This window comes from Meriones unguiculatus, chromosome 19, assembly GCF_030254825.1.
Source record: "Meriones unguiculatus strain TT.TT164.6M chromosome 19, Bangor_MerUng_6.1, whole genome shotgun sequence".
Classification (NCBI taxonomy): domain Eukaryota; kingdom Metazoa; phylum Chordata; class Mammalia; order Rodentia; family Muridae; genus Meriones; species Meriones unguiculatus.
Window position 1 is genome coordinate 8,487,785 of NC_083366.1, and position 21,123 is coordinate 8,508,907.

The 21,123-nt window shown below is 40.7% G+C and overlaps 1 protein-coding gene across 2 annotated transcripts in view; it reads left to right on the plus strand.

Moving 5' to 3' along the window:
• Nebl (nebulette) overlaps positions 1–21,123 on the plus strand; it is a 353,920-nt gene that overhangs the window by 169,279 nt on the left and 163,518 nt on the right. The window contains exons 1-4 of one of the 2 annotated variants that reach the window (XM_060372754.1): positions 18,242–18,551; positions 19,488–19,536; positions 20,087–20,170; positions 20,747–20,836. Coding sequence is in view for 1 of the 2 variants with exons in the window: in XM_060372753.1 (XP_060228736.1) it covers positions 16,895–17,002 (108 nt within the window). In the remaining variant the exon portion in view is untranslated. Of the gene's footprint in view, positions 1–16,894; positions 17,003–18,241; positions 18,552–19,487; positions 19,537–20,086; positions 20,171–20,746; positions 20,837–21,123 lie in introns of those variants that run through there. The other variant, XM_060372753.1, reaches the window with a different exon arrangement.

Consider the following 21,123-nt stretch of genomic DNA (forward strand, 5'->3'; position numbering starts at 1 on the left):
AACCTGAGGTGATGTGCATGTCAGTTGCCTACTTATGACCCAACTAAGTAACAGCAATAAGAAAATAAAGACAGGAATCATGGGGTGCCCCATCATCTGAGAAGTTCATGAGTCATGAGTTTATTTGCTTCCTGATCCTTGGAATATATCCTTAATCTCTTTTAAACATTATTTTTATTATAACTTTTATAGACTTTAAATGACTAGTGCTGTATCTTATTCTGCATGTTGCATCTTTAGCACTGATGAGTACATGTAGGCTGTGGGTTGTGGAATGTGTTTGGAAAGTGAGTTGTTTGTTTGTTTGTTTGTTTTTAAAAATCAGAACAGCAGAGTCTTTAAAAAAGATCCCCCCCCTTTCTCTCTGTGTTTATGTGTGTGTTGGTGGTGCTTGAACTCAGGGGCTCCCATTTTACACAAGCATCCAAGTCCCAAGCATTTCTAACTGACCAAGCCAAGGAGGTTGGATTCACAGAGAAAACATTGCTGGTTAATCTGCTGTTTAATTAGCAGTTTAGTTTGAGATTTTTGTGGCAATAAAGTTGATCTGTGCTCTGCTATTTCATGTAGGGATAATCTGCTTAGAGTGTCCTGGACTGTAGTTTACCGAGTATCCCTAGTCAAGGCTCCTTCCTTGATTATCTTGCCCTTGCCTACAGCGATGGAATTACTGGGATCCACTTCAGATGAAAGGAATTCTAGAAATGTAGGGGAGTTTTTACAAAGTGCCTAAAACATCGACTAATTATAGAACAGCATGATCAAACCAGGCTGCAGTGAGCAAGTGCTGAGGAGTGAATGGGGTGAGGTGTTCCAGGGTTTCCTGTATACACTGGTCACAGACTGGCTGTTTTCTGTGTGTTTAACAGGTTTGTTTGCGGGTCCCAGTGTGGCGCTGTTGTTAGTGGAGACTTTAGGAAGTGGCGAGAAGGATGGCTAGGTAATGGAGGCACCGGCGTGGGAGGAGACTAGAGCTGGCCAGGATGGGTTAATTCCCACAAGAATGGGCTGTGACGCCTGGCGCCATCCTTCCCTGACTTTCCCGGAGGCACTTCTCACCACTTCCTGCATTTCTGGCCATCACTTCCTGCGTGTGTGTCCACAGCTGGGAAGCTGCCCAGCATGCTTTGCTGTAGCCATCAGGCCCTCACCAGAGCCAGGCAAAAGTAGATGCCGTCTGTGGGCTTCCACGTTGTGAACTGAGTAGCCCTCTGTATAAGTTTACTAGCTCCAGACGTTTGTGCTAGCAGTGCGCACTGAAAACAGCCCGAGGCTGAAGCGAGGACCCCAGCTTGCAGACACCCTCACTCGGGCCTGGGGTTCAGGGGTAAAGCACGCCCTGCACATGCATGCCACCTTGGGTTTGGATCCTCAGAGCTCACGTGGCGTCAGACAGAGCAGCGCGTAGATGCATCCCAGCCTTCTGTGAGACAGGAGGCAGGCACAGGAGGACTGGAGGACGCTCCCAGTCAGCTAGGCTGGTGTGTGCCGTCCTCAACACAGCAGCTTGGAGGCCTTCCCCCGACCTCCACGTGTGTGTTATGGCATGCCTGTGTCCTCTTTTTGCCTGTCTGTGTATCTGATTATTTTTGCCTCTTGCTCACATATATATTTTCATTCTTTTTCTAGCTTAAATGTCAAATTCCAAGTGTTGTGGGGAAAATTCATTGTTAAATTCTGATTAGACAAAACACTTCTTGAGTCAAGTTTTTTCTCCTTTTTCTTTTTTTTTTAAAGCAGTTTGCCTTTGTTCCCGAAATTATAATTTTTGTTCAATATTTTATCTTGTTTCACACAAAAAACATTCTATTTTATTCCATTAATTTACTTAGCTTTGTACTTTGGATCCTATCAGCCAAATCGACAGCTACACCCTTCAGATAACTTAGAAGAAATGGTTTTGTTATTAAGTTGAAACAATATCACAGAGGTTTGATTTTAAAAGAGGTCAGAAATCAATGTAGCTTGCACATGCTTGATATTAACTTTTTAAAGCTCAATGTTCTTTCTGTTCTTGCTTTTAATATAATTGTAATTTTTAGAAGTTTGAAGAATCTTTAAAAAAAACTAAATTTTCTGTTGACTTTTGGATGTTTGCCTAGAAAAATCTCATTATTAGAAAGAGCTCTTGCTCCCTTTTATAGGTTTTGATTAAAAGTAAATTACTGAGCAGGCTGTTTAATGTTTTTACCTCTTGATAAACTACGTGGATTTACTAAATAGATAAGTTAGGGTCAATTACTTTAAGAAATTTCTCTTTAAGAAAGTAATTGCTGTAGAGGAATTTTAAGCACCAGCTCCCCCTGGCACTTTAAACGATTATTTTAATTGATTAACTAAGATATAACTTACAGTCAGCCACGAGTGTTTTTCTGTGTTTGAGACATTTAGTGACATTCTGCCCCTGTGTTGTGTGTCCCATGTAGCATTTTTCTGGAGTCTGAAATACCCGACATGCATGGTTATGTCTCAGTAGTTTGTGGCTGGGTTGCTCTGCTGGCCTAGGCACATTCTAATAAGGCCAGGTTTTGGGTTCTGTCCCCAGACAGGCCAGTTACTTCAAATTTTCTCTGTCCCATACACATTTGGACTATCATTCATAGGAATAGATATTTTGGGTCCAACTCTGTAATTTCATAGCAGCTGGTAAGTTCACTGCTGTCGGGAGCTGGAATACAGAGGAGGCGAGTTCCAGGCTCAGTGGTACTGTTTGCCAGAGGGTCATCAGAAAGCTCCCCATCACCTCTTCGATGATTTTTGAAAACAATCAAATAAATCCAAATCAAGCAACAGATAGGTTGAATGCATACTCTGTCTTACTGTAGAGGTTCACTGATTTCAGGCTTCCGGAGAGTTAGAGTCTCAGGACAATTGTTCTCACCATTTTCCTCTCACACTCTCTGGATAATTTTATGGGGGAGACGATAGAGTCTTACACTCTCCCATGGCCCTCGAGGAAATGTCTGATTTGAGTTTCTCAGCTCACATGTGAGGAGTTTGGAATTGAACTACTTTCACCAGCTGCTCTCTGCCTGTGTTCTCAGGCGTGAGAGCGTAACTTCTGAGCTTCGCCTTTCCTCATTACTGAGAGTGGGGTCCAGCTGCATGTCTCGAATATCTGAGGCTGCATGGCGAGCCACTTCAAGTTCAAGCCCCTGCAAGACTTGAGCGTGGCCACCTTGCTATCAGCACTCAGCTGTTACTGTTTTAAACGGGAACTCCTCTTATTTCCTGGCCTTGAGACGGGACATCAATATTTTGCCAAGGCCTGCCTCAAACTTGTGGGCACAAAGGATTCTCTTGCACCAGCTTCCTGAGTAGCTGAGGTTACATGCTTGTACCTGGATTTTTAATGGGCATTTCTAAAGCAAACTACAGTGGGGTTTTTGTTGTTGTTGTTGTTATTTTGTTTTAGATAAGTACTGTGTAAGTAAGTATTAATACTCATTGACTCACACTTTAAGCTTATCTTGATATCTTCTAACAGGTAATAATTTGATATTTTTCTAAGATATGAATTAAGCTCAAACCACTCCACTGAGGTCTCATAGTCTTATCTAAAAAACTGTTTATTCAAAGTTCCCTTGCTAAAATCCCATTTTAATACAAGTGGCTAAATTTCCTGTAGAGAAGTGGAACCCAGATTGCCCCTGGGAACTGCCCTGTTTTCACTTCCACTGCTACATTCTTAAGTCACTGCAGTGCCATTAAAGAATGAAAAGCTTATCTGGGCTCACAATTTCAGTTAATTGTGGTGGGAAAGGCATGGTGGCAGAGTGGCCCCCACCATGGCAGTAAGATCACGTGGTAATGGGTATTCACATGCTTGGACCACGAGACAGAGAGCATAACAGAGTTAGGGATAGTATGCCCTCAATGAACTGGGTCAACCATATCCGGAAGGGTCCACAACCTCCCAAAATAATGCCACTAGCTGACCACCAAGCTTTTAAACACGAGAGCCTCTGGGGGGCTTTTACAACCCAGTTATAACACCCAGACTTTCTGAACTTTTGAGACTAAGTATCTCATTACCTCTGCTTGTCAGTTTTACCAAGAAGCATGACAAGTAGAGTAGACAAATAGATTTAGCACCCTCGCCTGAGAAGTGCTGTACTTTTGCCTATTACTGATTTGTCTTCACTAAGAATATTAAAAGGGTTTGGTGTTCTGATTTGAGTGTTTCAGCCTGACTGAGTCTTTTCTGGGACTAGGATTAAAAAGTAGCAACTAGGCGAGCGAGATGTTTATGCCTGGATGAAGCTAAATCTAATTTTGAGTTTGCCCTTTAATTAGATGATTGCCTAGCTCATTACATTTCAAAAAATATTAAATTGCCTATTTTTGGTATTGTTTCCATAAATTTTGTGAGCCTGAGCATTTGAACTAAAGAACAAACAATAGAGTTTTAAAAGGTTTATTGGGCTAGGGAGAAGGCTGAGCAGGTACAGTGTTTGTTGTACACACGTAAAGAACCCACCTACAAAACAAGGTGGGCATGGCTGGGAGACAGACAGGCAGATCCCTGTGGCTTGAGAGGCAGCCAGCATAGCTCAGTCTGTGAGCTCCAGGGCAGTGAGAGACACTGTTCCAAACCCAGCATGGATGGCTCCTGAGGACCAACAATGGTTTCTCTACCCTGTATATAGGACCACACACAAGATTATTTATATTTCATTCCATATTTTTAAGATGATGAATTTTCAAAAGAATATGTTAGTATGAATTATACATGAAATTATAAATGAAAACAATTATTATCCTGACATTTTATTCTTACACATAGTGAATTTTGATCATAAGATAATTTTTCATGTAACCCATTACTAAACTATTTTTTTCCCCATTTGTTCTGTGCAAATACTTTCAGGGAGCTATTTGAGGCTGTGTTGATCCTTGAATACCAATAGTGCACTGGGAAATGGTATTTCATAACATCGCTCTACGTGTTACTGTGTTCTGTAGTTGGCCCAGGGCTTTCAAAGGTTTCATTCTGGTGCTTTAGTTACATTTGCCTTTTAAGCTTAAGTGTTAGTTGGAGCGGATAAACACCATTGATTTCACAATGTTTTTCAGCCTTGATTCGGAGCCTTTTGGTTGATTTGATCTCGGGCAGGACAATCAGAGCAGCCATTGGATTTGGTGGGATGAGACTTTTATCTTGCCCAGACCTCCTCCCTTTGCCGGGGGCTCTCAGGCCAGGAGGCCTGGAGTAGCCCTCCTCTCTGCTGAGGCCCCAGCTCTTTGTGTAACTGTTTTCCATTTTCGTGGCTATGGTTTGTTACCTCTGTTTGCACTATAACTAGAAATTTGATAAGGTTATGTGTCTGTCAGGTGATTTAGATGTCATCAGGTGCAGATGAAGAAAAGCAGTTTTGACAAGTCAAACAGTGGTGCCAAGAAAGGGGAGGAGGATGGCCTGCTGTGAGAAGGTAGTACCATCTCTTATAGACTCACTTTCTTTCTCTTTTAACTTTAGGTCACTACTTTAACCTCCTTAATTTGTCCCTTCTTAAGTGGATGTGACATGGTGACTTCTGGCTTCTATCTAAAGGGCACTGAGATGGAGGCCTGCCTTGGAGGGGAGATGCTGGCATTTAGGGAGGTCTGACTTTGAGAATTCTGATAAAAACATCTGGGTCTGGGAACTTTATCTTTGGCTGAAGCTGCGATTAAGGTCTTAGGATATGGGCTTTATTAACACTGGTGTTTGTTCGCAGATGTGTGCCATGGAGAGCCTGCATATTTTTGCAAGGCGGCCTCCTTTTTTTGTGTGTGTGAGTGGTGGGGGCAGGCAGATAGGAAAAAGCCAAGCTTAGTAGCACATGCTTGCTGTCAGGGAGGGGACTTCCAGGCAGTGGCTTGGTGAGTTCCGATTTCTGGCTTGTCACAAGGAGAAGGAGCCACAGAGCCTTGGACTCATTAGAGCTACTTTTCCTGGTGACTCCTTGCCCTTAATTGATTAAGCACCACTTGTGCTCATGTTCAAGCTCTAAACCCTGTGTACAGAGCACGCTGAAGGCACTGATTTGTTTTGGCAGCTCTATGAGGAGAAAACTCCCCATTTTGCAAGTGGTGGGTTAAATGACAGTGACCCGGTGGAGGTTAGCATGGCCTCCAGGTGCTGCTGGAGTTAAATTTAAAGTACCTCTAGCATTATGCAATATGATTTTGGGAAGTTATGTATTGAAGGTAGGTTCTTGAGTATAACTTGTCTGTCATGATATGGGTTTCACTCTAGTCTGAGACCATAATTCAAAGAAATAACAAATTTACATTCAGGGTAGTTTGTTTGAGTTTATTTAAAGGACTGAAACACACACAATTCTCTTAATAGCTCTTGCTACTGATGTATTGATGGTGCTGACAAAGAGAAAACTCAGACCAGATGGTTTCCAAACAGTGGGACCACCTGGCTTGTTGGCAATGCCAACATACTCCTGTTTCTCAAATAGCAGTAGTCTCACTTACGTGGAAATGTCTGAGTGTGTGATGTGCCTGGGCTCAGGCAGAGTGGCAATGCAAAATCAGGATTATTCAGTGAAGTAAAAGCACCTATGTCACCCTCAGACTGACCCCCCTTTCCCATTTTAGAGTCTTTTAGAGGACCCATTTTTCTTCTTCCTCTTTGTGACTAGTTCTATATTTTCACATTGTAGAGCAAAAACAACATTGCTTCTTGAGATGTTTATTCTGGAGGGAAAATAAAGCCTCTAAGTCTTTCTGGAAGATTTACAGAAACATGCACTCACCTAGGCCCTCACCACACACCCACCTGGACAGGGGCCTCTCTGAAGGAGACTAGAGGAGATTCCAAGTACTCCTAGAATAGTGAACTTACCTGAGTCAAGAAACTTGAGCCTTCACAGGAAGGCAGGTGAGAAAAGTCAGAAATCAACCTACAGATTGGTGTGGTATCTTCTTACAAAATTCACATTGACCATTGAAATTTGTTCAAGTTATTTGGTATCTGTTTTTTCCCTATTGGAATACTGAATTAACGTGCAGACTTGCAGGACTGCAGTCATGTCAGTTTCTTTCTGAGTTGTCATGCTACTGACTCAGTGATGCATACCTACTGGGCATCCAACTAGTAGATTGCCATTGAAGAGTCAACACTGGCCAGTAACTACAACACCGAGGAAAATGCTCAAGATACTGTTTATACTGTTTAAAATATTTTAAAGTCTTTTAAAAGAAATAACGTTCGAGGTCATTTTGTTGAAAGTCTTTGGAAAGAAATATTGGTATATTTTCTTTAAAGCTTCATTTTCTTTTTGAATGACACTCCGATCTCTACAAGATTTTCAAATTGGCATCTTGAAGATGATGGGGTGTAAGGACAATGACCTCAGGGACAGTAGGTCTCAGATTGAATCTGTGGTTCTACTCCTTTGCTTGCAATCCTAGTAGTGGATGGTAGCCAGTAAACCTCAACTTCCTGTGTTAGTGTTTTGCACTGCGTGTGATACAAATTTTAATTCTTGTTACCTCAAAATAACAACAACAAAATATTAACTTGGAGGTAATGAGTCGTAAGTTCCAGAGTAGCTGTGTGCCTTCTAGGGATCCTGTAATACTGAGATCAGAGTCCATCAAGACATGATGTGGAGCTGCATCTAGCCCTGTGAGTTCTGGCGGTGGCAAGCTTGGTCATAGATTCTTCCTGAGTTTTAGTCCTTTGTGCTCTGTATCCCAATTGTCAGGTCTTTTAATCTTGGTGACTTGAACTAGCTTCATTCACATGATGGTCTTTGGGTCAGTCCATGGTTAAGGAAGTAGGCAATGAAGAAAATGGTGATTCCTAAGAAACCCAGAGTGGATGGAGTGAAGGCACTGGAGGTAGGGTTTAGGTAGACCCAAAGTAGGTTTTCATATATTTCTCATGTATAAAAAGAAGAACAAAATAGGTCTTTTACAGGGTGAATCTTTCGAAGATTAGGCAAGATGTTATGTTAAGTACCTGGTACACTGTCTACTGCCTTCAAGCCCTTAGTAAATGGTAGCCATTATTACATAGCGGGGCCGCCTCATCCTAGCACCCCAACGCTGACACTAATCAACACGAAACCTTTACTATTCCCCAACAAGCTAAGAGGCCATAATTCTTTAGTATTTCATGTGTGTTTAATAGTTTCTTTCCCATGCAAGAACAGAATGAGTACTATATTTCTAGCTTAACACAGACCTTTTTAAACTATCTGTCATATTTTCTACATTTATATTGTAAACAAATTTCGACTTTAAGAAAATAGTCTTAAATTATTTATTTATTAAAATGGTCACTGAGCTCCATCAGTTAGGTTAAAACTGTCAATATGAAAGCATTTCTAGCACCATTAACATACATGGAAAAGAATTATTTTAAAGTAGTTTTACTACAAAGTAAAACTATTAGGTAAAATAATTTTCCTTCATTTTCACTCGTAGTGTTATTTGAGCGCCTTATTTGAAAGCATGCTCTCCTGTAGCCGAATAGCTCATGTTTGTCTGATCTAGCGTGCGTCTGCAGCTCTAGCAGGGCTGTTAAGAACAATGTTAATGACATCAATCTGTGAAAGAATGGAGGAACTGTCCATCACTTTCATCAGCTGTGACACTTGGAAACTAAGGACAGGTTCTTTTCCTTATGATATTTTGTGTTATTTTGACTATTTGGGTACATTTTCTGGGTTACTAGTTTACTCTGATATCTTTCTTCATCATAGCTGGAATACTACCTTCCTGGTTAGCTCTTTCCTAACTGGAAACTCCTCATCTTTCAGGCCTTTAGAGCTGACTGAAAATAGGTACTTAAGAATGTTTCCTGTTGCAAATTGTTATTGTCCTTCATCTAACCATACACAGTACCTTACAGTTCAAATGATTTTAGTAATATTCTATGCTGTGTGTGAGTTAAACTGTTGGTATTCTAAAGTCATAATCATGTAGTTCTTTAAGACAAGAGTGACTGTCTAAAGGACAGTAGTTAAACGGATTTGTGACCAGAAGCCAAAACTCAAATGTTGCTTAAATTATTAAGTTCTACTTATGGAGTTGTTGGTGAAAATATGAATTGTGTATACTTGGGCACTGGTTTTCTTTGTCACTGCGGGCATGCTTGCTTATTATTTGCTTTGAATCATCATTTTCACAGTACCATACCTTGAGTGTTGGTAGCCCACACTACTCTCCATTAACTGAACATGATTGTTGCCTTCAGCAGTGACATGGCAGAGTGATGCTGTGGGGACATGTAGGCTGGGCTACACTCTGAGTGATTCTCCTTGTCACTTTGGGCCACCCCTGGATCTGTTACAGGTAGCGAAGGAGTTAAATGTTAAGCTGCGCAGCTGCTAGTGAGAACTGCTCGGTGGGTCTCATGCCCATCTCTTCCTGTGAACAGAACATTGTTACACCATTGTTACAAATGTAACGTTGTTACATTTGTGTTCAGTGTAACATTTTCCAGTTCAGTATTTTTAAGAGTTCTCAAGTAAATTGGAAGGTAACGTCATTGAAGTTGCCAGAATGGTGGGATTTCTGCTCTTTGCTAACTTCATGACCTCAAACTTCCTTTTTCTATAAAATGGGGCAAAATGCATATCTGCCAGTTTACCTGAGATTGTATATAAAGAATATTTAAATTTTTATTTCCTGCATTTACTTATTTCTATTTTTGAAGAAAAGAGGACAGAACAGGTTAGCTGCGATGGCTCGGTGCCCACCGAATGGCTGCATACTCCACCTGGATGCTTAATCACTGGAATTAAGTGACCACTTGACTGTGGCAATGGGGTGGTCTGTGCTGCTCACCTGCCAAAGTACCTCTCTAGTCTGCACTCCCACAGTATGTAGAGAGACCAAGACAGCGCCTGGAGCACAGCAGAAATTACTAGATGCCACGTGTCATCACTGCCTCGTTTAATTTACACCCAAAGGTGCTGTCAGTATCTTATTGCAGTTATGCTTATTCTCTACCGCTGGCCATAAGATGAACTTGTCTGTGGCTGAGTCTCTGCTATTAACTACTCAGGCATAGGTAAGTATCTTACATGAGATCAGTATAGAGCTGATAAAGAAATTAATTAAATCACTTTCTATATATGCTTAAATCATTATATATTTATATTACTTGTTTTGTAATAAAATGTATGCTTCACTTTTGAAGCATACTGAATCTGATAAAATTTCCTGTTAGTACATGGAAACCTGAAATATCTGTAAACATCTCAAAAGTTGCTCTATGATGCTATGAAAGGTTAATTTGAAGCTGAGAATCCATGGAAATTACTTGTAATGGATTTTGATTATGTTTAGAGAAGGTAATTATAACTTTAATTTTATTTAATTAAGCATACATTTACAAATTATGGGATTAATTTATAAAAAGCAAATTCACCTTTGAACTCAATTCTTTGACTCAATATTTGTTAAAATTAACTTCACCTTTAATCAGATTTTCCTTTGTAGTGCTTAATTCCCAGAGAGCATTGTGGGTGAGCCGATGTTTTGCATTTTAGGCTTTAAAAACACAAGACCAAGACCGATTAGTAACCAATCGTGAAGTGGTTATTAGGCCCCTCATGTATGCACAGCTCCAAGCTGATGGTCATATGGCCCACATTCCCCAGCATCTTGGATTCAAACTCAGACTTTACATGTAGTTTTATGATGCCATATCCCTCACAATCTTCCCTTGAGCAGAATGTGATGCATTTATTTTGTCTGGTGAAGTGATGGGGTTGGTCATTGTTCTCCTTGTATCAGAAATGAAATCACAAGTAGCGGAACAGGATCAGTAGTAAATATGCCCACAGGCTTCAGGCTTCTATCAAGCATGTTCCCACAAGCTGCTTTAAGGCTAAACAGCCCTCTCCTTCTGCCCTGGCCCACTGTGATGTACCCCACGGGTCCCCTTGAACGTCTGGCACCCTCATTAGCTCATGTTTGGAATCTCCTTTATCTAACACTTTTTCATGCTCTTGATCTCTTCCCCCTGCTTTTATGCCTTGAGTTTCTGCTATTAGTCAAACATTTCCACTAAGATGAAGAGAGTTAGGGTGGCTGATATACCTCATTGTACTTGGAGGTTCACTGGCTAGATCATGCCTTTGGCTAACGAGTCCACATTTATCAATCTTTATACTTCTGTGCATGATTTTTATTTCATGTCTAGGTATAAAGTATACGTACCTGTGCATTAGACACAATGTGACCATCAACACATGTATGCACACATATGTATCCATAAATCCATATAGATAAATACCCAGAATGCTAACACATGGACAAACATAGATAGCAATATTGTATAGTAGTCTATATTTGAAATAACATTTTACTTTGTAAAAAAAATCTATAAACACAAATGGCCACTTGTGTAAATTTCTTACACTTGGCATTAGAATTGCAGTACCTAAGAAGTTGAGACAGAGGATCATGATTGACTACAAGGCTAGCTTGTGCTACATAGCAAGATACTGTCTGAAGAAAAAGTGCAGATTTTTTTTCAGTGTCTTAATTTAGTGTTGACTGGATAAGATTGTGAGAAAGCAAGACTGCATTATCAGCTTTCCCTTGTCCCCACCCCAAACAGGCTCAGCACATATTCTTTTTGAGCTCAGGCCACCATTTTCATTTTGCCTTATCTCCTTGGCCTTCCTGTCCCATTTGAGGAGATTGCACAGCTGCCTCAGCTGTCCAGGAAGGCAAAGTTCTGAGGCTGGACCCAGAACTACCGTTCATCCTGTGGCCTCAAGTCCACTTGCGGATGGAGGATCACTGGTGAAGAGGTCCCCACAGTGTCAGCCCGGTCTTCACCTTTGCTTCCATCCCGTTCCTCCCCAGAGGAAGGCTGTTTTCATGAAAGTCAGCTGTGATACAGCTCTGCTGATGCTCTTTCATCGGCTTCCTGTCTCAAGTGGAAGAAAAGCCTGCGTCCTCTAGGCATGCGTGTTCACCCCTGCACCCTCTTCTTCCACTGCTCTTCTTCTCACCCCAGTTTTTACAGCCAAGAAGTCTTTTTCAGCATTTCCAAAGGTAGACTTGATGCCACCAGGTCCCATTGTCTGGAAAGCTCTGCTCAGAGGTGGGTGTGGCATTCCCTTGTTCCCAGCCCTCACAGGACCAACTGAAAAGTCAACTTGTGTCTGGGATCTCCTCTGACTGCCCTACAAGGCCAGCATTTCTGACATGCCACTGTCTTACGTCATTTCCTTTGGGGCTTTTCACTGACAGAACATTCGTTTGATTTAGGTCATATCTTCCCATCTCTGCGTCATGATATATGCTTGGGGAGGGGAGGGTTTGTTGGTTTTTCTTTGAGGTGTTTCTTTCACACCTGGAACAACAGTTGAATGAGCAAATAAGTCTCAAGGAAGAAAGTCCTGAGAATGCCATTCCTTGGAGGCCATTGTTACATGTGGAATCATCATAAAACACTGTTTCATTTTTAATTTTTAAATTTTAATTATTATTATCTGTTACAATTTATTCACTTTGTATCTCTGCTGTAGGGAACTCCCTCATCTCCTCCCAATCCCTTTTACCCTCCCTCTTCTCTTATGCCCCTCCCCTAATCCACTGATAGGGGAGGTCCTCCTCCCCTTCTTTCTGACCTTAGCCTATCAGGTCTCATCAGGACTGGCTGCAATGTCTTCTTCTGTGGTCCAGCAAGGCGGTACCCCCTCAGGGGGAGGTGATCAGAGAGCCAACCACTGAGTTCATGCCAGAGACAGCTTCTGCTCCCCTTACTAAGGACCCCTCTTGGAGACTGAGTCTATGGGCTACATCTGAGCAGAGATTTTAGATCCACTCAATGCATTGTCCTTGGTTGGGGTATCAGTCTCTGCAGGGTCCCCAGGGCCCAGTTTTTTTCTTTTTTGTTTGTTTTGTTTTGTTTTGTTTTTACGCTCTGTTGATCTCCTTTTAGAACTTCTGTCCCCTCCAGGTCTTTCTATCTCCCCCTTCTTTCATAAATTTTCATGCATGCTGCCCAAAGTTTGGCTGTGAGTCTCAGCCTCTGCTTGGATACCTCGATCAGTAGAGTCTTTCAGAGGCCATCTGTGTTTCTGAGAAGCAGTTGAGTAGAGAAAAGACCTGACATGAAAGTTTTATAGCTAATTATGAGCATGAGGGAAGAAAAGGCATTTCTTTTTCTTCTTTTTTCTTTTCTTGTTTTGTTGGGGAAGGGCCAGGAGAAGCACAACTTATCTGAGTCTCTATAAATACTTGAATGAATGTGTCAGGTAAAGCAATTCATAAGCACAGTGTGGCAGCATTTATTTTCAAAATTTTCTGTATATGTTTAGGGAAGTGTCCCGGCTTTTACCTGTCCTCATGTCCATCCCGCAGATGCTGGCACATGGAGAGCCATTCTTAGTTCCTGTCTGTGAGACCACTGTCTTATCTCTTAAGTTTAATTAGTATTTTCTCTCTCTTGTCAGTTCCTCTTTCTTTTTTCTCCTTAGCTTTCCTTTTTTTCTGAAACATTTGTTGAGCCACTCCCATGAGCCACTGAAGGTGCTCCTTAGCTGGGTAGGATGCAAGTGGGTGGGAGTGTGGAAAAGACAGAGCTGACTAATGGCTCCATGGCTCCCTGGATATAGTAAACAAATACTGGGTGGTCGGCACTTGAGTGGGTGTTGAGAGCGCACCACACCATTACAAAGGAAGAAATAGCTTCTAAAACACTGAGAACCATTTACAGAGAAGATTGCACACTTTCCAAACAAGTCATTTGAGTAGGCAGGCCCAAACCAAACTATTCGTAGGTGTCCTGTGAATATGGCGAGAACTGCCGGATGCTAATCATTTCCAAACTCACAATTCCAGTATTCAGTATATTTTTCTCTTTTATTTCTTTCTCTGGAAATCAGTACTTAAAACAAACAGCAGAAAGAATGAGCTCCGGTGTCTTCTGGAAAGCTGCTGTCAGGGATGGAAGGACGTGGCTGGTAGACTGGTCTCCCTGGAAGGTCTTCATGCTTTTTGTGATATGACCTTGTGATCTTTTCGTATTTCCATTTTTCTTCTACTCTGTCTCTCACCATGCTCACTCCCTGCTAAGCTGACCAGCTTCCTGGCACAGCATATCTGATAGGGACAGCGAAAGCTGTAAAGCCAGCACGGCTGCTTGACAAAGGTCCAGCAAAGCTGAGCCTCCTGATGATACAATCACTGTAGTATTGTCCTTCACTTTTGGTCTTGATTTCTACATGCTTCATGCTTGTGGGTGGGGGCTTTTAATATTTGTAGAACTTGGGGATATTAGATTGGTGGGAAAATTCTTATGAATCATTTATGCCCTCTCCTAGAAGTACTGCTTCTAAGCTTCTCCAGAAAAGTCCTGAGCATATTAAAAGTCCTTCCCAATTTTAGGGAAATACCCTTTATCTGGCCTGCTTGAGGGTCTTCCTTGCACCTTGGAGGTTGTGACTCAAAGATGCCAGAGACCTCTTTATCAGGCTCTGACTCCAAGGTACTCATCTGCCCCTGTACTTACTCAGGAACAAGATAAGCAGAACTCAACTGAAAAGGTAAATAAGATTTGGTGGGCTGGAGGAGCTGGCAGCAGATCCGATTAGAAGCCTCTTCTTACTATATGCTCAGGAGCCTTGGGAACCTCGGGAGCCTCACATGGTTTGCCCTTTGAGGAAAAGGTACAGCAACAAAGGTATATTGGCTGAAGTTACCTCTGACCTACACAGAGTATTATACTGATGAACAAAGAGTGGTATGGATAAATGTCATGCTTTGGCAAAATATGTTTCTAGATTCTTAAAAGTTGGGTTATAGGGTTGATGAGGGAAAATGATTGTAAAAGATAACTCTATTTATTAATGATGACTAAATTTATGACCAAGAAGTTAAAATGTGTCTGGGAACAAAAATGATATGATCAATATTTTGGAACAACATGAATCTATCCCTGCCTACATAGTTCTGTATAAATAAAGAAGCACTCTGACTGCCTGTCAGTCAGGCCTCAAGATTCCCCTCACCCTGGTGCCTGACTCCCTCCTCCCTGTATGACCCCTTAGCTTCCCTTAGCTTCTCTGCAGGACCTGGCCATCACTGGGGCTGGCCTTGGCAGACTGACACGCTGAGACGATGCCTTGGGCCTGTGTGTTTTCAGACATGTGCCTGACACTTTCATGAATGCTGGGAGAGTGAGGTTAGAAGGCCAGGCTCACTCAGCATTTTCTCTGCAATAAAAATATAACCATTTATTGGATCATTTATTTATGGCAACAGCTAAAGTAAAGGTCTTAAGACTTTTAGGAATTTATGGAGAATATTAAGGAAAGTATGGAGAGAAAATTTGATATTAGCAAGCCAAAACTGATGAATTTTCTGAATTTTTCTATTTGTTTTTGTCGAGGGTTTTAATCGAGGTTGTTTTCTTATTTTTTCTTTCTTTTGAGGTCATCTGGTCAAAGAAAATCTTCCAGTTTGCTCTGGGCTAATGAACCTTGACAGGACTGAGTTTCCAAACATGGATGTGACTCAGTGGGATGGCCACTGTAACCCCACTAAGAGAACTTTCAACCCTCTTCAGGATCCACATTTGCAACAAACCGTATATCTTATCATCAGCTATGATGATAAGACTGTTAACTTGAGGGTTTTAGTTCTGAAGGCAAAATGTGGATTATATGGGCTATGTTAGGTGTTTCCATAGTTCTTGATATTTGGGCCTAAAAAAATAAACAAGAGTGTAAGAATGTGGACATCCAGTCATGAATAGAACAAGTATTTAGCTGATATTACAGTCACTGTACAATCACTGTGAAAAAAAAAAGAGAGAGAGAGACTTTGTAAGATTTATCTCTGGCTGTTCCAGCTCCCAGGATGCTGTAATATTAGCCTTGTTTAAAAATAGTCTGTTTCTCTTAGTTGAAGTTCTGGGATTGAACCCAGGGTTTGGCCTTGCTAGGCAGGCTGCATCCTAGTCTCCTCTCCTGACACCCTTTAAAGACAGAGTCTCTCTGTGTAGGGCAGGCTGACCTGGAATCTTGTGCCTCCTGCCTTACCTTCTGAATTCGGAGTTATAGGCCTGTGCCCCCCACAAGCAACTGTCTACCTCTTCATAGAGCATAGCAATGGTCAGTGTGAGAAGCTTTCTAATCCTGAGGTGTGGACCTCTTCATAAATATTTTCAGAAGCACTTATTTACTAGACATCTGTCAGTGCAGCTCAGTGTAATCGTGCCCATATGCTTTGCTGTGTGATGTAGAAAGGGAAGTTTGTACGGGCTGGGCTGGCTGTTCATTCGCATCCCTTCTACTCTGGGAAGCCCAGGCTCCAAGTCTTGCTTTTTCGCTGACAAGATGGGCCTTGTACTATATTTATAATATTAAATAATATTGAACTTCCTTTCTCTACTTTCTTTTCTTCTTCAGTAGTGGCAGTTTAAAATGCAGCATTAACCGTGATAATCGTAACTGGTATTTAATACTTATGTGTATCAATTAGACACACACATTCTCTGGGTCATTTGAATTTTTTCCCTACACCAAGTTACGTAGCTTCTGCTGTTATCATCATTTAATAGATGAAACCAGAATGGCACAGAATAGTTAGGTAACATCCCGAAGATGGCCCAGATCACAGGTAAAGCTTCTGGGACACAAACCACCCGATCTGCGTAGTAACCCTCCCTGCCCTCATGCCACTCAGGACGATTCTCTCTGAGATCTGCACTGTGCATGTGTACACATGCACATAGCTTCCAATTTCAGCAGCTGCTGGGGTCCCTGCCTATCCCAGGGGGTCTGTGGTTCCCTTGGTTCCTTTTCTCTATGTGTGTGTGTGTGTGTTTATACACACATATGTATATATTTAATCTACATACACTTATATAAACAATACATACACATATACACACATTTATCAATTTTCCTCCTGTCAGGTCAAGTACAAAAGAGATTTTGAAGAAAGCAAAGGGAGAGGCTTCAGCATCGTCACAGACACTCCTGAGCTGCAGAGACTGAAGAGGACCCAGGAGCAAATCAGTAATGTAGGTGCTCTTTCTCTTGATGATAAGGTGGCCCTGGTGTGTATCTCTGGATAGAAATGTGAGAGTGAGTGTGAAGCATATCTGTTGCTGAGTGATACTCAGTCTACACATAAAACATACCTACATCGCCTCTTAAATCCCTGCCTCCTGATTAAATCATGGCTGTCTCCAGCCCAGAAGTTATAATTCAGTATCCTCTTCATATAGTTTGAATATCTCCCAGCCTTCAAATTTGGTCAAAATTAAATGTTTGTGATAAAAATTTCTGACAGTTTTTCTCCTGTAGATAACCATATAAAGTTAATGTACAGTTTGGGTATAGTAAAAAACGGTCTTTTGTAATTTTTGCATACTTTAGATATCTGTTAATCACATGTTATATCTCATTTTAGAAATAAACATTTGTATATGTAGTCACTTTATACTTGAAAGGCGTATCTTTTTAGTAATATATTCTCCAGAATAACAAAAATTGGGACTGGCAGAAATCCAAGACACATTGGATGTGAATTTAGTGCTTACTAAAGGTGGATAAGTAGTTCATTCTTAATTTTTGTAATTCATATGTGTGATTGTATTTCTTCCAATGTATTATATAATGTGTCAAAATGTGTTTTTCTGCAAAGGAGTGGTTTAATGTTAGATATCCATAATGGAAATTAAAGGCTGTGTATGGTATAGTTGTGAGCAAACATTCATAGCTCATGCCACTACCTCATGAGATTGTCACAGGTGTGTGACAAGTATGTCACAGGTATTGTATAAATACTTACTTTGTGTATGTGTATGTTATAAGCAATATAGCCCTAACTTCTAGAAAATGTTTATCATTAGCAGATGGATTTAAATTTACTGATATTGGGCAATGGTCATAAGATATGTGCATAGATATGTATGTCTACATATACTATTTGCAGATAGTTTAGCATGTAATTTGAGAAAATATTATTTGTCAATTATTCAGGCACAGAGCTATTTGTTGTTTAAAATGTTATTTCAAGTCTTGAAGGGACCTTTCTTTTTATCACATTCTCTAAGGTTTACTCATTGTTTGGTCTTTTTGTGGACATTTTATATTAGAATTGAGAGCTGATGCTATCTATCCTGTGGCTTTTCTTATGACATTTTGGACTTCTAAAAATGAATAATAAAAGATAATCACCCTCCTTTTTTTCCCCATTTATTCTTTCCTCAAATCGAAAACTCATTCTTGCCTTAAAAATACAAACAAGAGATGTATTTCATTGATAGTTCTGCTCAGAGCTTTAAATGTTATAACAACTAGAGTTCTATCTCAAATGTTCAACTAGCATAGAAATTTATTTCTCAAAGAACTAAGTAACTCTACCTAAGACGGCCATGTGACAGCTAACACGAGGATTGCAGTTCATTCAGAGGTAAGCCTTTTCATTTATGTTCAAATTAAGTCAAAGTTCATAAGTAATGAGAAAATAACTGATCATTTCATCAAACTTTATCATTAGCAGGAATAAATGCCAGAGGTCGTTGGCAGATCCGTTCTTAACTATGCAAACCCCCTTAAATACAGGTATGTATAGATCTATAGTTATCATGTACCTAGGAGTCTATATAAAACAGCCATGAGATCTGGACTATGAAATAGATGACGGTCAGGTTTAAAAGCCTCTAGTTCAGACCACGCCTCAAAGCCATGCCCCTTTTGCATTCTCGTGGTGTGGACAGCTGTAGTAATCACAGTCGCAATTCACTTAGCCACGGGCTATCAGCACGTGGATTACAGTAAAGAAAATCATTCACGATATTTCTGTTAAGACTCTACTCCTAAAGAAGGGAAGCTGCAAAATATTTTGAGGTCTGGTGAATTTATGATTCATTTATAAGACCACAATCTCATGGAATTTTCCCATTCTGCACTGGGTTTTCCATATTACTCCATGGCCTCTTGCTATTAGAAATCTGACTTGATTTGAAAAGCACCATGTTGGTTTTGCTAGTTTTCCAGACCATTTAATTTAAACCCACTGGACAATATTGGGCAAAACCCATACAGCTATTTTCTGAGTGTGACCTGGATGGTTTTCTGTTTTGAGAGGAGGAAGTGAGCAAGGGTCTAATCTGGGAAGACCCTGGAATCTTCCGGCTAGGAAGAGGAGGAGCTCATGCTGATGATAAGAAGGGATCAGATTTGCGAGTTGTGTCTTACATTAAACCCCAGGTGATGTGGGGAGCTGAGTGATCATTATAGTCTATATTTTTCTTTTTGATCTACTTTATAAAATATATTTCCAGCTCATTTTACCTTTGGATGTTTAGTGGCTTCTTTCTAAGCTGCTGTTAATTCCCCTTGGACTGAGGAAAGTATAAAGACATGAAGCTGTGAATTTAATAACTCCTAGGTGTTTGGGGTAATATGTTATGGATGAGTGGGCATTTTTGATTGCTTGTGTCTGTGTCTGTCACTGTTATGAAAAATTTTCAGACACTCTCGTGTTCATTTGTCTAGGAATTGAAGTCATTTGGAAATAGCTACTGAGTCTCCAGTTGTTGCCGGGGTATGGATAAAGTAGAACCTTAAATTTCAAATTTTGTGTAATGTAAGAGGTAACTGTAGGTCAGCTCTGCCTTCTTTATTTTGGTACCCATAATGACAACATAGTGAACACAGGAGATTTATTAATTACTGGAATTTAAAATACTTCTCTAGACTACACGTGATAGCTGCGGAAAGAACAAGAAAAGGCGGGATTTGGAATTTACTTACCCACAGGAAAGAAACAGAACTTGGCTTTTAGAACATGTCTCCAGTCTGCAGCTCCATGTGCAGGCGGCTTCCACCCTCCGAGCCCTGAGCAGGGTAGGCGGTCAGGAGACCTGCAGCAGGGCGACAAGTTAGCATGCTCCGTCATGTCACAAGGGCTCAGCGTATGAGCCAGAGATGACTGTCCTGTGCTGTTTATGCACATGTAGGGGCACATGTGAGTCTTTGAACTCACACAGGCTGGGGATGAAGCAGAAAATAAATGGGAAAATCAAGCCCCAGGAGGTTTTTACAGCTTTTATGATATTAGTATAAACTAGTGTTTATTTTCTAATTCATCATAGGTGAAAGAAAAGTATCATGTGAAGAGGAGGAAAAAAAAAGAAACCATTGAGAGAATCACAGGCTTTCTCAGACCGATGGGAACAGTATGTGTAGCTTTCTCACGGCTGCCCGGGTTTGTGCCTGTCCTTGCTGTACAGAGGGATCAGTTTTGGGTGGTGAGAGTGTTTCAACACCATTACCTACCAGACAATGATGTTTCTTTTACTCTGTGAATGTCTATAATTTTGATTACTTATCCAGTTTCCCAACTATACTGAGTTTTGCTATCACTTGCAATCGTATGCTCCATTCATAAGAAAAGCTTGCTTGCTTTGCAAGAAAAGCTAAGATCAAAAGCTGTCTGTAATTTGATACTGAAATGTAATTAATTCTAATTCTTTTGATATAGCCACATAAATTTTCATTGACTTAGAATGTAAAATAAATTATACACCCATTAATAAACTCACAAGGACACTGCTGATTTAGTTCCCCGAGACTTTATGAGTTAGCTTCAGAAATATTGGATTATTGGAACTAAATAATTGAATACAATGTCTATGGACTATTAAAAGATTTGATTCAAAGTTAAGTTGAATGTAAGGGTGCGCGTGAGAGGGTAGGGATGATTATCTAGGGATTTGGTCTCTGTTTGTAATTTGAATAAATCATTTTGACAGAGACTGACTGTAACCGTGTTCAGCTGCTGACAGTGTGGAATTGAGTTGTATGGTGGACAGAAGACAAGCAGGCGAGAGAAATCCCCAAAGGTAAAATTTGTTATGTAATTGGGTCAGCTCATGCATGAGAAATGCATGCTAATTGTAAACTGGTGGCAAAATGATCCTGTAGGAGGCAATTAGGTCTTCTATGAATCCGAACAACTGACATGGGGGAACGGCTTTCTTTTTGTACACGGTAAACACAGAAGTAGTTTTTGAAAGCAGAGAAAGATAAAAGTTAGAAAGTCATGCAGCATACGAATGGGTATGTTTCTGTTAATTTTCCTCCTTATACAAGAAATATAACTTGCATCATTAAGTAAAAATTTACAGGA